This window comes from Daphnia magna, unplaced genomic scaffold (assembly GCF_020631705.1).
Source record: "Daphnia magna isolate NIES unplaced genomic scaffold, ASM2063170v1.1 Dm_contigs139, whole genome shotgun sequence".
In the NCBI taxonomy this organism is placed as follows: Eukaryota; Metazoa; Arthropoda; class Branchiopoda; order Diplostraca; family Daphniidae; genus Daphnia; species Daphnia magna.
The window spans coordinates 29138-44880 of record NW_025533138.1 but is presented as its reverse complement, the minus strand read 5'-3'; the positions used below and the strand labels follow the sequence as shown (position 1 = coordinate 44880).

At 41.5% G+C, this 15743-nt stretch overlaps 3 protein-coding genes and 1 long non-coding RNA gene across 4 annotated transcripts; 1 reads left to right on the top strand and 3 right to left on the bottom strand.

Annotated features, from left to right (window-relative positions):
- Positions 1 to 25: 25 nt before the first annotated feature.
- On the bottom strand, positions 26 to 5221 carry LOC116931940 (histone-lysine N-methyltransferase SETD1). The gene is given in 19 exon segments (XM_032939620.2): positions 26 to 345; positions 348 to 390; positions 459 to 608; positions 682 to 789; positions 868 to 1017; positions 1082 to 1306; positions 1368 to 1559; positions 1621 to 1947; positions 2037 to 2237; positions 2299 to 2397; positions 2455 to 2538; positions 2602 to 2852; positions 2929 to 3017; positions 3095 to 3485; positions 3552 to 4223; positions 4291 to 4468; positions 4534 to 4626; positions 4699 to 4953; positions 5070 to 5221. Coding segments are annotated over 18 exon segments (3582 nt in total). The 5' UTR covers positions 4900 to 4953; positions 5070 to 5221; the 3' UTR covers positions 26 to 217.
- Positions 5222 to 5323: 102 nt separating this feature from the next.
- On the top strand, positions 5324 to 6915 carry LOC116931943. Its single transcript, XR_004399209.2, has 3 exons — positions 5324 to 5726; positions 5806 to 5871; positions 5936 to 6915. It is a non-coding gene; the product is annotated as an uncharacterized LOC116931943 (long non-coding RNA).
- LOC123467047 (nucleoporin Nup37-like) lies at positions 5717 to 7218 on the bottom strand. The gene is made up of 6 exons (XM_045167117.1): positions 6949 to 7218; positions 6682 to 6861; positions 6470 to 6623; positions 6173 to 6401; positions 5929 to 6085; positions 5717 to 5866 (listed from the first exon to the last, which is right to left on the bottom strand). The coding sequence occupies exons 1-6, from the start codon at positions 7096 to 7098 to the stop codon at positions 5774 to 5776; spliced, it is 963 nt and encodes a 320-aa protein (XP_045023052.1). The 5' UTR covers positions 7099 to 7218; the 3' UTR covers positions 5717 to 5773.
- Positions 7219 to 8958: 1740 nt separating this feature from the next.
- LOC123467045 (axin-like) lies at positions 8959 to 14594 on the bottom strand. Its single transcript, XM_045167114.1, is given in 17 exon segments — positions 8959 to 9690; positions 9766 to 9916; positions 9993 to 10066; positions 10138 to 10308; positions 10382 to 10582; positions 10584 to 10720; positions 10784 to 10998; positions 11066 to 11210; positions 11274 to 11381; positions 11463 to 11616; positions 11752 to 11877; positions 12072 to 12358; positions 12425 to 12697; positions 12764 to 13095; positions 13164 to 13290; positions 13717 to 13949; positions 14411 to 14594. Coding segments are annotated over 15 exon segments (2565 nt in total). The 5' UTR covers positions 13228 to 13290; positions 13717 to 13949; positions 14411 to 14594; the 3' UTR covers positions 8959 to 9563.
- Between the last annotated feature and the right edge of the window lie 1149 nt (positions 14595 to 15743).

Sequence of the window (15743 nt, the reverse complement as noted above, 5' to 3'; positions counted from 1 at the left end):
AAAACGAAACCAATTCAGTTTCTTTCATTTTCAATTTTTTTTTTTTTACATATTCCAATTTGTGAGTAAGGCGAAACTATTCAACGCATTGAAATCATGGACAAATAAGATAAACAGAAGTAGAAAGCAGGAATCGTAAATCGAAATAACGAATTTTGTACAAAGTCCGTTTAGTGGAACACGTCCGTTGGCAGAAACCGTTTGAGGTCTTCTTGGTTCAATTCAAAGTACCACGACATTGGCTCGAGCCGCAGAGGCAAACAATTTTGTCCTCTTCGATGGGGAACTTGTAATCGTACGTGATTTCTTCCCCAACACCAATAGGTTGTTTTGAATAGATCACAATTTTTTCTGGCTTTCGATAGTGATGACTCGAGCATAACAATTTGGCTATTGATAATACAATTTTATTAGTTAACTTGCGCTCAAACGAATTACAAAAAGAAAGAAAAACTTACATTGCATGAGTGGTTGATGAAGCGGGCCAGATTTCCGCATTTTGTGGCGTCTATGATGTACTCCAAATCCACACGAAATAAGTATGAAGAGCCTATACCGACTGCTTCGTATTGAGTCTCTCGCAAGTCGGCCAACACAGGACGCACAACCTTTTAGATCCACCGATTCATTAGGACTTGCAATTAAATGCTCCATAAAAAAACAAAAAATTGAGGTATTTACCTGCCCGACGTATTCAATCACCATTTCATCCGCAGCAATCGATTCTACGGCAAAAAGTCCCCAGTCGTGAATCGAAGACTTACCGAACTTTAATTTAGCCCCACGGAACTATAAAACCAAGAAAAATATTATGATATTTACAATAAAATCACATGCTTCTGAAAAACTAGCATCTGATTGTGCTACCTTAAGCTGATTGAATTTCAGGAGATCAGAATCATTTTCTAAGCCAAAAGCTGTTAGAAGTCTTCGTTGATTCGATCGAGCTTCACGCGACAGTGCTTGTCCCTTGTTACCCGTATCTGTAGGACCCAGACCAGCTGTCCGTACGGAGGACTAAAATGATAAAAGAAAAATGAATAAGGAAAGTATAATGGAAAGGCATTCATAATAGCATTACGACGTTGGCTTCCAGCAAACGTGAGTCTTCAGTGACGCATCGAGCGAAATGCGACTTGTGCTTGGCTTTCTCTTTACTGTCAAGTTTATAGTAGCCCTCGGTTCGTGCCGATCCAGACTTGTGAGGACGGGGCTCTTCTTTTCGCTTTCGTTTAGACGGTGAAGGATCCATCTCTGTTGGATCATAGTCCACCCAATGCGTGTCATTGAGCCAGTAGCCCTGAGTCTGGAGGGAAAAAAATTAATATACGAGTCTTTTCAAGCAAAACATATGTAATTGACAACACCTGTAAAGCGTCCTGAGACAGAAGATTTTCGTAGCTTTTATGGAAATAGGATATGTCTTCTGCATCAATCCCTTTGGCTAAAAATTCGTAGAAGTATGACATTTCTTCTATCATATCGCGCGGCGCGAAGGTCTTTTTGATAGGTAAGACCGGATCCGGTGTCGTTGAATCACGAATACGCTTAGCCTCCCTCTGTTTAAATTGAAATGAATTGAAATTTTAACCATAAAAAAACAAAAGTTGTTTTTAATACCTTTGATTGCTTCTTCTTGAGTGCTTCAGCATTTTTGAGCTTGCTAGGCACTTTGGTAATCTTCTCCGATTTTACCCTATCATTCAAATGATCTTCACGTTTAGGTGAGGGGGAGGCGGAAGAGCCCTTTTCATCTGGAGGTTCTTCCTTTGGAGGTAATGAATAGCAATGATCTTTATAAACAAAGGAGGCTGATGAAGATGTCGAACTGTCACTATCTTCTTTTTCTTTGGCCTGATCGATAAGGTGGGATAAACGATCCTCTGGTTCCTCTCGAATATCAGGCGTACCAGGAGTTGGAGGTCTGTCTGGCGATACTTCCTCTAACTATTGCACACAAAAAACAGCGATAAGCAAATAAGAAAAATAAATAAAGTAAATAAAGGGAAAACGCAGGGGAAAAAAGTGCAACCCACCTCAAGGCAAGTTTCTGTTCGGCTAGTTTTGTTAGCCATTGGACGAGGAGAATCAGGTAAACTTCCTTCACTTATACTCTCTGCACCAGATATGGAATCCGAATCTGAATGGGAACGATCATCAGAGCTAGAAGATGACGAGGAAAATGAGACGCTTCCTCTTTGCCGCCGATTCCGCTTTCGATGTCTATCTTCAAGATCCTAATAAATTCATAAGTGATAGTGATATCGGGAAGAAATATTTCAATCTAGCAGAACTTACTTCATCGTCACTGCTGCTGCTACTGCTGCTGCTACTGCTGCTATACAAGGAACGCAAAGAACCACGACCTCTTTGATTGTATCGCCTGTCGTTACGTGTCTAGAATATTTAAACATTAATAATCAGTTACAAACACAAAAAATTCAAACAATTTACATCTCGAGATTCATCATCAGAATCCTGCAATCTCCTTCTGGAATCGCCATCCATTGGCGGTGGGGAGGGAGGCCTTATCTTTCGCTATGAACAGAAACGGTAAATTACAGAACGTAATTGAAGATGAAAACTTTGCTATTAACGTACTCTGAATGAAGGTAATTTCGGCATCGACGCCCTTAGCCCTAAACCCAATCCAAAACCGAAATTGAGACCTTCAAATCCTAGGCTCACTTTTTTCGTAGCGGCTTGTGGCTGTTGTTCACTTGTTTGCGCCACTGACTGAGGTGGCTGACCTGGCTGCTGGAGAGCTGACGTTATCGAATTCAGAGAGTTTGGCTTTGTCAACGGACCTTTGGTTTCCTGCTTACTTTGCTCATCCCACCAATTTTCGAATGCTATAAAATAAAGACACGACAATTAATTCTCTGGAAAATAAGAAAATAAAGACACTAAACCTTATGTAACACTTACCTTTGAATGCCGTTCCCTCAACCATCCGTCGATTGAAATCTTTCTTCAAAATTTGTTTAAGTTCAGCAACTATGCGATCCACAACTTCCCTATAAAAGCAAAAAAAACAAACAAAAAAATATTTGAAGGATTCCTTTCTTCTATGTAATGGTGAAATGTAACATACTCAATGGTTGCAGCATGAGGATCTTCTGCGCCTTGTTCGGGTTGCGCATTGTTCTGCATGGTGGAAGCAGTAGATTGGGCCACATCAACCAAAGGGGGATATCCATTTGGCGGGGGATAATTGAAATTCGGATATGCAGCGTTATTTGTTCCCGAGGCGAATGCAGCGGACTGATTGTATGCATTTCCATACATACCCCGCCACGCAAAGTAGGGATCACTAGAAGAGTAGTTTGGAGGTGGAGGGAAAAAGTGCGAAAATGAAGGGCCTCCTGCGTTTTGGTCATCTATTTCAATTTTAGTTCCATCAGAGTTGAAAATTTTTTCATCTCCGGAGCTTAAACTGGACAGGCTCATTTCGTCGTTAAGTATCTCTCCACTTAAACGTGGGGCTAGAAAAACAACAACTTGTTAACAAAAAACACGAGAAAGATAAGGTTCAAACTTTTAAAACTAACCTTGTGGGGGTTCTGGATGTGCAGCTTTATAATATTCAAAATAAATTTCTTGGGATAAGAAAGGGGAGGGAGGTGGGGAGAGTGGTGGACTGGAACAAGGGTCTACATTTTTGTTATCGTGATCGGCAGCTCGACTGCTACTTCTCGAGGAACCAGAATTACTGCTACCATCTAGATGAAGTTGTAGGAAAGCGGGTGTATTGAGTGCCGCCGAGATCTTCCCCTTCAAGAGGAGCTCTATCCGCGAATCTAAATCCAAAACGAGAGGCTCCTCCTCTTTCTTCTCTTCTTCATGATTGCTGTTCGCGAGAGCTGCTTCTGGAGGTGGTTGCGTGACCCACGAAGGAGCTGATGTATTCCAAAACTGCTGGTGCCAACCTCCATAGAAGTCGGCAGTGGGTGGCGGAACAGAGAATGAGGGTGGAGGAAAATTGTAGGACCCCTCAACACCGGCATGGCCGTTGGAATTAAAATAGTGCTCTTCTGATTCAAGATTATTGGTGGTTTGCAGCTGACTGCTGCTTTTCTCCCTTTGTATGACTTGTAGAGGAGGAACTGGAACAACCGTTTCTGGCTCTTCACTTGGTTTGTTTTCAATTTTTTTAATTTCGGGTTTAACCTCAGGCTTTTTCTCCGTCGTTAGCGTTTCGAAGAGTTTTTTGCACTCCGCCCCTGCAATTTCATAACAGAAAGATTTTTCTAGCAATATAACAAACCTACAATGTTGCCAGTGTGTTACCGAATGGGTCAAGAAATACTTGTAAAGGTCTTCCCATAACTGAGGTTTGATTGAGCTTTTCTACACAAGCTTTTGCATTTTTTACATTCTCAAATATGACTCTAGCCAATCCCAAATGTTTATTGGTTTTTGGGTGGTAAAAGATCTGAAGTTCCTCAAATGGGCCATGTTTTTTTACCTACAAACAAAAGAAATAAAAAAATTATGCCACATTACTAACATTGATTTGCAACTATTACATACCAGATCTCCAAGAAAAACTTTATCAATGTTATCATTGACATTACATATAGTGACTTCAACTGAGGGTGGGTCCCCTATGTATTCTGCATCTATCTATTGGGAATGACACATCAAATGAGCAAATATGTGATTTATAATTGATTAAAAGTGAAACATAGTACATACCCTGAATCTTGGCACTGGAAGATCAAGAACTTCAGGCCTGGACCAAAGCCTTTGTATTTGAGAACGTGGATCTCGAACATGAACAGCAGGATAGGTGGGATCTCCTTGGACTTGTCCCTCATACCGAAAGAGCTTCACTGCTCCTTTAATAATGAGAGGATCAGTGAGGAGCTTCCAGTTTTTTTGCTTGGCCGGATTCATGGTTGGTGTTGATTGTTTGAAATCAAACCAAGACGGCTTTCAGACGAACCGTATCTGACAGCGCAAAATCCAAGAATAATTTTTGAAAAACCGTAAATAAATTTTTGCTATTAAAAACTCGGCAATGAATTAAGAATACATATTTTCCAAAATAAAATAAAAATAGTTACCTTAAAGATACATGTTAAATGTCACCATAAAAAATCCAAAACACGTCCCCAAACATTCACCAAACAGTTAGCCATTCGGCATAACGTTATTGGTTGCTGCTAAACAGGGGGTAACTGCGGACTTCTCAAATAGTCAAATAAATAAATTTTCTTTCTTTTGTTTTTATGTTTTTTCCTTTTTACTATAAACAAACATGATTTCTTTCGAAAAATCCAGTCACCTTAGAAAAAATATTCTGAAAATAGCTCGAACAACCATAAGCGACTTTAGTAAAAAAGACAGGGAAGGAAAGTAAGGTTAAATCGAGTTGAAGTTGAAAATAAAGAAAACCAGCAGCCGATAGTTTGACAGCCAATCACGCCGTAGAAGAATCATGTTACCAGTTAGTGACTAATCAACTGCTAATCGAACGCAAATAAATTCTTTTGCGTTAATGCGAAAAAACTAAATTGACGAACAGGCTTAAACGATATACGTGCGTAACACGTTCACGTAATAAAAAGACGGGATATACTGACAATTTAAGAGGCAGGCGCGGGACAGAAATGCAGTAGTCAGACGGTGCAATAGGAATGTTTACTTTGTGGAATGAGCACTCCCAAATAGTGTCAATCACATTCGCAACACAAATTTTTTGTCAGAAATATTTTTGTTTGGTACGCCATTCAATTTTATTTCATCAATTGAATTTATTTACAAAACGTCACTTTAATAGCAATTTCCAAAACCGCACAGATCTATCGTTTGCTACGGCAAGCAGGGGCAGAGAAAAATGCCAACTAAGATCGTTGGCTGCCTAAAGTATAAAAGGTTAATATTTTCAAATTAGGCATGTAATTTAGATTTTTTTTCCCTTACCATCAAGGAATCTGTTACCATAACCGGACCCATGGAACGGAGTACAGTAACAACAGGGCCTGGTGAACTCAGAACCGCCATAAAATTTTCAAACGTTGGATGAAATCGTACCTTGCGAACCATTTCGCAGGACACTGTAGTGGTGTCCTCGGGAACGCTTAAACAAAGAAAGGCAATAATGAAAAGAATTGCTTGATTTCCCAAACTCCTTGCTACAATATAGGTTTCATAACGAAGGAAATACCTCAAGGAGTTCAAATTCCAATGTTGAATTCGACCTCCTAATGCGGTAATGATATAAGTTGGATTGCAGGAGGACCAATCAGCATCTAGAGCTGGATCCTGACAAGTGAAATTGTTGCTCAAAGAAGTGACTGGTGAAAAATTCATTGTACTGAAGAGTGTAGTCACTCCTGATTTTTCAATGACAAAAAATTTGTTAGGCTCTGAAGGATTGAACCTCACAGCCATTCCTACAATACCACTTTCTAGATTAATACTTGGGACTACTTCAAGTTTATCAGTTGCACTATGAAATCACCTGATGATTGAAGAGGGATAGTTTTCAAAAGATCTCCATTCTCCACAGACCAAATCTTACAGGTGAAATCATCAGATGTAGAAATTAAAAACTTGTCATCTATATCTGGTTGAAAAGCTATGCAATTGACATTATCAGTATGGCCACTTAGCTCCTTTGAAAGAAAAAATTATCATAAGGAGCCTATATAAACTACATGTGAGCAAATATACTAAAATGTTTTCAGACTGAGCAAGATCACTGCTATATATCCGGATTTTTCCATCAATACCAGCTGTAGCAAACTTGCAGACTTTTGGAACCGTATCACTAGATGAAAGTGCGCTCCAACTTAAGGTAATAACCGGACAGAGATGGTGGAATTCACGAATGACATTGAACTGAATTTCATCCTGTAAGCATGTCAATTGACATGCAATGAGTAAATACATATTGATATCACATTTGTTGATGAGGCTGCACTTAATCATAACACTTACGTTTTCATATTGAACATTTGCAATAACAACCTTATTTCCAGTGCCAATAGCTAGGAAATTCTTGGACCATTCATAAGGAGAAAAAGAAAGACAGAAAATTTCTTCATCGCCCAACCCAACTGAATGAAACGGTCTGGAAAGAGATCCCATTTCTTTTCTAATTCAATCTTTTAATTCCAAATCTGTCTTGTGCTTGTAGTAAGAATTTACCACTATTAATACTGAAATCTTTGAAAGCACGAAATACAAATAAGTCTGCAGACCGGCGATGCCGGATTATAAATTGTCAATAGGGTTCGGGCGGGTCATTTTGCTTTCAGGGCGGGTGCGCGGGTCGGCCGGCCATGGGCTTTTTTTTTGGGGGGGGGGAGGATCGGGTTATCTAAACGTGGTGTGTGACCCGATCACAAGTAAATTGTTTATATCAGCATATCGATCTATTTTCCCACTATTACTGACGCCATTTTCTAAGATGAGATGGTCTGCCTGGTTGAACCCGAAACCTGGTACCGAACCATCTCACGGGAATAAATATCACCCCAATCGAACTCCATCAGGAGACAGAGTAATTTTGGGTTTTGACTAGGGATTGGTCCCGATTACCCGAGAACCAGCTTACTACTACCAGAGGGTGCAGGCGCTAAGCTGAAAACAAAGCTGAAAAAAGCACATCTTACATGTGTTCGCGCCCACACAAACCAGCATTTTATTTCTTATAACAGTTGCCATAGTTGCCTCATCCTCGGTGTTTATATTTATCTATATTACTTAGGGATCGGCCCCGACCCTAATCGGGGCGCAATTTGCCAATCGGGTTTCTAAATTCGGGGCTCGGGGCGGGCCGTTCGGGGCTCGGGGTGAAAATTTTCGAACCCCGACCGGGTTGTATCGGGGTGCCTAATCGGGGATGCAACCCCGAATGCAATCAGTCGATCGACGTAAAAACATAATCGATCGAGTTGAAATCGATTATTAAAATGAAAATCGGGGTATTCGCCCCGGTTGCCCCGATAAAAACCCGACCCAAATTCGTAGTTTGAATTCAGGCGCCATTTTTGCAAATGGCGTCAGGGCAAGCGGGTAAACCTCGATTTTTGCCCTGCCCCGCCCTGGCTGAGGAAATGGCACCCCGATTAAGCCCCGATTGCCTTTTCCCGGGGCGGGGAGGGGCGGTTAACCCGATTATGGCTAATCGGGGCCGATCGCTAATATTACTTTAAATGCCTAATAATAATTTTTAATATACAGTTTCAATATTTCCTGGTTAAATGGATGCGAAAATTTTATAATATAAATTTTATACTATAAATAACTTATATTTATATAATAAAAAATTTTAACTAAAAAAATTGATTTAAACTAGAAATAAGGGATTCAAAAATCAAAACCATAAATAAAACAACTTTTTGTTAGCAGACTACTTCTGTTTATCAAGGCATTTTGCCAAAACAAATTTATCGCACATCGAAAAAGGGGTGTGGCGTCAAGCTCGGTTCTGGACCAGAACCGATTGGGATCGGGATCGGGGATTGCTTCGTATTGAAATCGGGGATGGCACCGAGCACCGAAATCACCGCACCGATAAAAATTATCCCCGCACCGAATCGAGTTAAAGCTTGGCGCGGGGCTAAGCGCTAGTTCTGTTCTACCATGCTCTGGACCGTGGTAGAGCTGGGCCATGTAGTCGTCTGGTTGCGGTTGAACCTCAACTGTACAGAAGTTAACAGTTGACACCAAAACATTAGTCGAGTTCAACCAGGTTGGCACCAAAACACGGTTGATCGAAACTCAACCTCCTTTCTGGTCACCCAAGTACACGCCAAAACGCGCCTCAAAAGTCGTAAACCCTGGAGGCCTTCTGGTAACTGGTAACTCGCCCTAAAGAGTGCATGCCATCGCCAAGTTCTTCTTGAATTGGTTTGATTAGTCTTTACAACTATCGATATCCAGTTGTTTTTATCCCACTTAATAACTTCAAAATTGGAAGATGAAATGAATGTTACACTGTTATACAAAAGAATTTCATAAAATTGTAATGAAACGTTGAGTTAGTAATGCATCAGATGAAGTGGCCGTTTTATTTGAGGAGGGGATGGAGGATAATGTGAGATGAGGAATTCGAGTTGAACACATATCATTCCTTATCTTTCGGAGAATACTCGATGGATGTGTACACGGTTGCGAAGTAAGAAAAAAATATTCTGGCTAAGGCAAATCTTCCAACATTTTTTCTTAAATTAGTTTTTTTTTGGCCCAGACAACTTATAAAAAAGAAATGCAGGAGGGAGGAGAGGTCTCAGCTCGACAATTAAACAGATATTCATTCATGCTGGAAAAGGGTAATTACTACGACACGATTGTTGCACGCTTTCCAAAATAAAAGGAAAAAGAAATAAAAGAAACCCATTTCTATCAAAAGACAGGAGTTAAGAGAAATAATAACGCGTGAACCGATGAAAATGACAAAGTAGAACTAACATCATACAACATAAAAGACAGGGCTGAACTTTGAAGACGGGTATTTTTAAGCTGCAACATAATATTCAGGTTCAATTAAAGATTTTTTGTTTGCGTAATTCCCAGGACAATATCGTTTTTTTATAACATCATCGATTTTAATCGACCAGCTTGACGATACCGAGCACTTTGTCTTCCCAGAGCGGTAAAATCTCGGAATCGTCAATCACCTCTTGATTAACTGCCATCGCTACGTCATCTTCGCAATTCGTCTTAAAGTAGTACCTAGAATTTTAAAAAAAGAAACAGGAAATCTAAATAACAAAGGCTGTCAATGCGTCGTGCAAGTAAAAATCATACTTGTAGTTTCCTTTTTTGGGTAAACAAGTTTCTTTGAATTGCTTGAGCGTGACAGTTCGTCCAGGTATTCTGCTACGGTAGGGTACGGGCTCATCTCCAAAGGTGAAAGTCACAACAGTGCATTCTGGCGGAACTGTGCTTCCGCTTTCACCTGAAAATGGTCAATACAAAGAAAACAGAATAATATATTTTCTTCACAACGATACCAACGCATTGTTTTGGTTTACCTGAGAGAGCTCCACTGCTTGCTGGTTTTTTCATTGTAGTCGAGTGAGTGGCAGTTGGTTGTGACACGCTAGGCCTAAGAGTTGTAGAAAGCGATTTAGTTAGCAAAAACAATTTCAACTCTTCAAAGTAAGGCTATAAACTTACTTTGGCTTAGTTGGTGGACGATTTCTAGCCATATCGTCATCTGCTTGCGATAATGGACCGGCCAACTTTCCAGCTCTTTCTAACGACTCCGACCGAGAAGTGCCATATGCAGACACCTGTTTCCGACTCCTTCTCGAGGAAATGGGTGACGTTGAACTGGGTGGGCGCGACCTTTGTTTTCCAGCGCAAAATATATTGGTTACCCTTGCGTGACGCTGATTTTCATCAAGGCGTTATCAGTTACCTGTGTTTGGATGACGGATCTCTATCGGCTTCTTGCCACTTGTCGTTGGTGCTGATCCAATGGAGCACCTTTTCCTTGGGAGGTTGTGAAGGTGGAGCCATTAGCGATCCTGGATTTGGGTCTGTATGCAGACAAAGGCCGCTATCATGGACACGATCATATTCCGACTTTTTGCTGCCAACGGCACTACCAGCCCCCTCCGGAGAGGCTCATCCCAATTCGACGCGCGTCCGGAATCGATTGCGACTTGGAAAAGTGGCCTCGATTTTCTCTTACGCTGTCACCTTGATCGAGAATTGCACCCGAATCGGCTGAATACGTCGATCCTTTTTCAATATCCTAAAAGATCCATCATTTCAAAATCCAAGTTGAATCAATTAAAACGATTCGCTGCTGACGAACCTTATCTTTCCGGCGGTGATGGGCCGACGAACGTTGAAAATAGCCGGCTCCATAAGCGGATGAGCTCATAATCGGTGGCCCGCTGGCTTTGGTGGGAAGAGCCACAGAATTCGGTGGTAATCGGCGGCGGTTTTCTGGGGACCACGGCCGTGGTGAGGGAGCACCGGGCGATCGTAAAGGCGTTTGATCTGCCCAGATTCTCTGTACGTGGTTATCTATGATGAAGCAAAAAGATCGATTACAAAACGAAATGGTCAACGGATATTATGATGTATGCAGTACCAAGAATCGATTGCGTATCCGCTTCGTTTGACGGAGCGATCTTAGACAATGCTTCAGCCAGAACCCGGGCCGAGCATTCAGATCCGGGTCTTAAGCGCGCGCCTTGAGGGCAAGGTTCATCCAAGCCGCTTGCCTCACTATCCCTCTGTGTACAACAAACAGGCGTTTTGGTAAGCGAAAATGAGATATCGAAATCATGAGAACTTACCTCAGCAACAATTCGAAGTAATTTCTCTTCGGATTCTCGTTCCCTCTTTACAGCCTCCAACTTTTGAATGAGAAGAGCGGCAAATTCATGCGGCTGTTGGGGTGTCATCTGCTGTGTACAAAATCAAAACAACACTTTTTTAAGTAATGCTGGCCGAACACACACAAAAAAAGAATGAATGCGAATAACCTGATCTTTGGGTGGCGGACGGTGGGTTCGTGGGATGAACGGCTGATTTATTGACGGATCACGATTTCGCATGCAATCGTTTTTCATCTTTTGGGCAGCTTTGCGCAACTGATGCCGGCTAGGCTTTGCTGGGTAAAACAGCATAGAGCCATCGCTATACAAGCCAAACATTTTTTTAAACGTAAATGGTCAGGACAAAACAATCCATTATAAATATTGATTAAATGAGTCGAAAACAAAAAAGAAACGTAAGGCATTCATGCTAAAACTCTGGGAATAAAACTCTTACACAGAACTATCAGTCAGCGATCGAGTGTCGTCCGTGTGAGCATCAGAGGAAATCTCGGAATCCTGGCGTGAAACGGGATTGTACGGCGCGTAAGGTGCGTGATATGGATTGTGCACCACTCGACTACTACCCCAAAAATGAACGTAAAAGAAAAGCGAAACCGAAACAAAATCATAAATAAAATTTGAAAGAAAAATTAGGAAAACGGCATTCCGATAATGAAATAAAAGAAGAAGAAAAAAACGAGCCAACATAAAATGAAAATTATAAAATTAACCATGCAATGCAATTTTCATTCAAGCTCTTGTCTCATGACTCACCCTGTGTAGGGCCCGCCTACTGGTCGTATTTCGACATTCATTCGGTCCTGTTTAGTGGCCATTAAGGCCTCAAGCGTCAGCTGGATTGGCTTGTTCACTTCGACTGGGGGATAAGCCAATTCCGAATCTTCGTGGAGAGTTGGTAATGGCCCGGGATGAGGTCCTCGATCGTCTACAGCGCCCGTTACGAGGAGATCAGGGGCGACGGAGGATTTGGCTGTGTTTTCTGAACCTCCTCCTTGACTCCGGCCACTTCGTGGTGAATCCGGCAGGCCATTTTGCATAGACTGTTATACATACACACAGATTAAAATGTTAAGGAAAGAAGACATTCAAAGATGAAAACGTTTTACTTGGATGTACGATAAATAGACGTCTGAATTTAGGAAATTGACGTAAACTGAGCTACGAATAATATCTTCGACATCTTTTTGCGCTTCGTCAAAGATGTGAGCGTCTAACGTAGCTCTATTGGCCACTCGGTCATTAATTTCACGGCGAACCAGTTCTGATACATTGACCCTTCTAGGCCTGATGTACTTTTTATGAATGACTTGGATAATTTGAATAGCTTTGTCGGGATCTTCTGCCCACTGCCGTTTAAGGCCTTCGCAGGCAAACCAGAACTATACAAAAAATTAAATTATTTAGTATAAAAAGACTGACCAACGTTTAAAAGGAGTTAGGAATACTTTGAGTAAATGGGAGCAATTTTCCTGTTCGAGATATTTTTCGAAGAGTTCGACACCGTCGGGATCGGTAAGGAGGAAATGAAGATTTTCAGCCCATCGCAAGTAGGGAGGCGTTTCGGCCAAAGGTGGAGAGGTGGAGGCCGATCCTTCAGCCGGTTCGTAGCGGCGCGCCAAGTCGCTCTCATCCATCGACTGGCCATGCCTGCGCGGCGTGAGGACGGGTGATGAACCTTTGGAGGGCGACAGCGTCGAGGGATGCGACGGGCCCCGCCTTCCGAACCGCGAAGCCCATGGATCCATCTTCACCTGACTTTGCGGCACATTTTCTTCGCCTAGAATAAAGCATGACAAAAATATGTCAACTTAAACTTTGTGAGGAAATTGTGATTAACCAAATTACCTGGGAAGACAGGGGGACGAGGGGCAGATTCCGAAAAACGGGTCACAGCTCCACCTCCATTCATCACTTAACACTGTACAAGCTCGTTGCAATCAACGGAGGATAAATAAAACAGGAGCAGCATCACCTGAACACGGAAGAAATGATGACGAATAAAATCATTAGAGCAGAAGTGCATTTTCACACATGAAGCACGTATCAACTTTGTCATCGTTTTTCACTAGTAAACAGAGGCTTAAACTTGTAGAATTACTGAACCGAGGTTGGCAACTTCAGAAAAGGAACTAAAACTCATCGAAAAGGCAGAACTGTAGAGAATCCATCTCGGAACTCATATCCGGCTTTGGAAGAGACCCCCACCCCTCTGGAGCACCATAAAAAAAAACAACTGAAAGTCTTGGTGGGTACGCATTGATTGGAATCGTTGGAGCGCGAAATATAATCTGACAACGTAACAATGAGTAGGGAGATTTCTCATTTTTTAGTGAATGCTTGATAACAATAGGAAAAAAATGAACTACAATAGAAATGGTAAAAAACAGAGGTTGCTTACCAGGCAGCATCTAGTTCCAGACTGGTGAAATACGAGGGGTGAAGCAGAGGAGGAGTTGGTTTCACTATGAGGCACGCTATGAATAAGGCACACTGCGACGAATCACTACTGCATCAACATAATTGGACGGTCTGTGGGGGATGCAACTATTGGGTCGATCTCTTCAGTCCTTAATGAGGCCCGATAGCTTCACATGAGTGGTCCAATTGTTGTCATGAGTTCTGGATGAAAACCTGTAATAGAAGAGTACAAGAGTTATCGAACGGTTTGTTATCCATATGCACAAGCTATTGTGTTCTCCACTCCTCATATGTGCACAATATTTGACAGCTGGAAAAAACTGCATGAGAGCTTTAGAATTTAAAATGAGAAGGGGAAGAGAGAAATATTGCTCTCTGAGTTCTCCCTTCTCTGTCTAGGATGGCTCTCACCAGGTCGATCAATACAGACTGTGCTCACAATCCTGACAAAAGAGTGATGCATCCCGTAGTCAAGACTTCCATTTTATTTCTCTCATATTCAATAAGTAGAGTGGTAAAATGAACTTGCCTAGATAGAAAATAATCACTAGGGCACGGGAGACGTACATGAAAACCTATCGTTTGCCCATTGTCACTTTTCAGATGTATGGTAGGGGCATAACCTAGGGGCATCACTCTGTCAGAATATGTTTTTCCTTTTATTTCTTTTTTACCTTTTCCATCTAGTTTTTACTTCAGCTTTGAGGGGTGAGTTTGAGTTCTGACCGTAGAGGATACAAGTCAACAACGGCGCAAAACTCAGGAAAGAAACAGAAAACACAAAAAAAAAATTAAATAAATGAAACTGGGAAAAAGGACGGTTTTCGCTTCAGACTCCAAACAACTCTTCATTCCATTCCCCAATTTTTCCTTTCAACTATCGATTATGCATATGGAGTCTATCGATAACGCATACTTAACTATCGATTCAAAACTTAAAAAATTCTTCCAACGCAAAAGAATCCCCAAGATTCCATATTCCTTTTTTTTTTTCTATCTTGTCTTTTACTTTCATGCAGGAAGCCATGGCAGGTGCCGACATTTTCGGAAAATCGCCTAATGATCTTTACTTTTTTACATTGGCAATAATCTTATACATACATCTCGAGTGTTGCGTGCATAATGCATCCATGAAAGGGCATCAAAGTGCACCGAACAAAAAGAGGAAGAAAAAAAAAGCTTTCAAGCGGGTTTTGAAACTGCGTGAAACGTATCAGTTGTTGTTGGTATTACACATTTGGTAGTTTCGTACTAAAAAAGAAAATTCCTTAGTATGGCAGGCAATCGACAGTTAATAGAGTAAGGCAAAGCAAGTTAAAGTACCATCATACGGCTTTAATCTGATTTAGATCAAAGGCACTTGATGTCGCAGGTCGCGTGAAGAACAAAATGCATTGGCCACCTATTTTCTTTTTTCAAAGAATTGTTCATAATTTGCTTAGTACTTATACAAGACTAGCCCCAGCGGAAAAGCTGGTTTTGCTCTGTCAAGAAAATTAAGAGCCAGACATTTGATGCGATTGAGCTGTAATCTTATTTGTTCGATTGTATACTCTACGGCACCGTAGAAAAGTTGACTTTGCGCATTTCCGACTCCAACGGCGCAAGAAAATCCATCACGTCAGTTAAAAGAGATCAATCTAAATGTTGATCTAAAGGTCGATCCACTTTCTGACGCTCCTGGCATTTTGCCCTCACCTGATTTTGGTGTGTGGGGGCCATCAAGACATCATGTCGGTCATGTTTCCTACTCTGATGATTGCCCTTAATAGTGGTACATACATTGTGGGTCGCCGTCATTGCTCCTGCCTCACAGAGGGGTTTTTCTTCGTCGGCGGCGGTAGCCACTCAAGGTCTTCACGTCGACCAGCGAAGAAATAAAAAAAGGGCGCACTACGCGATAATCAAGACTGTGTGTTAAAAAAAAAAGGAAGGAGAAAAAAAAAGTAGAAGGCGGCGGCGGCAGTGGCGGCTTTTCTTGTACTGCCTCTGACCCGCGGCTCTTTT

Excerpts from the sequence above, each read along its gene's own strand:
- LOC123467047 (XM_045167117.1), bottom strand. The coding sequence starts at position 7,098 with ATGGGATCTCTTTCCAGACCGTTTCATTCAGTTGGGTTGGGCGATGAA. Across the intron at positions 6,624-6,681 it reads CTCAGTCTGAAAACATTTTA|GAGCTAAGTGGCCATACTGA; the intron begins GTATATTTGCTC and ends TTTCTTTCAAAG. Across the intron at positions 6,086-6,172 it reads TGGAATTTGAACTCCTTGAG|CGTTCCCGAGGACACCACTA; the intron begins GTATTTCCTTCG and ends TCTTTGTTTAAG.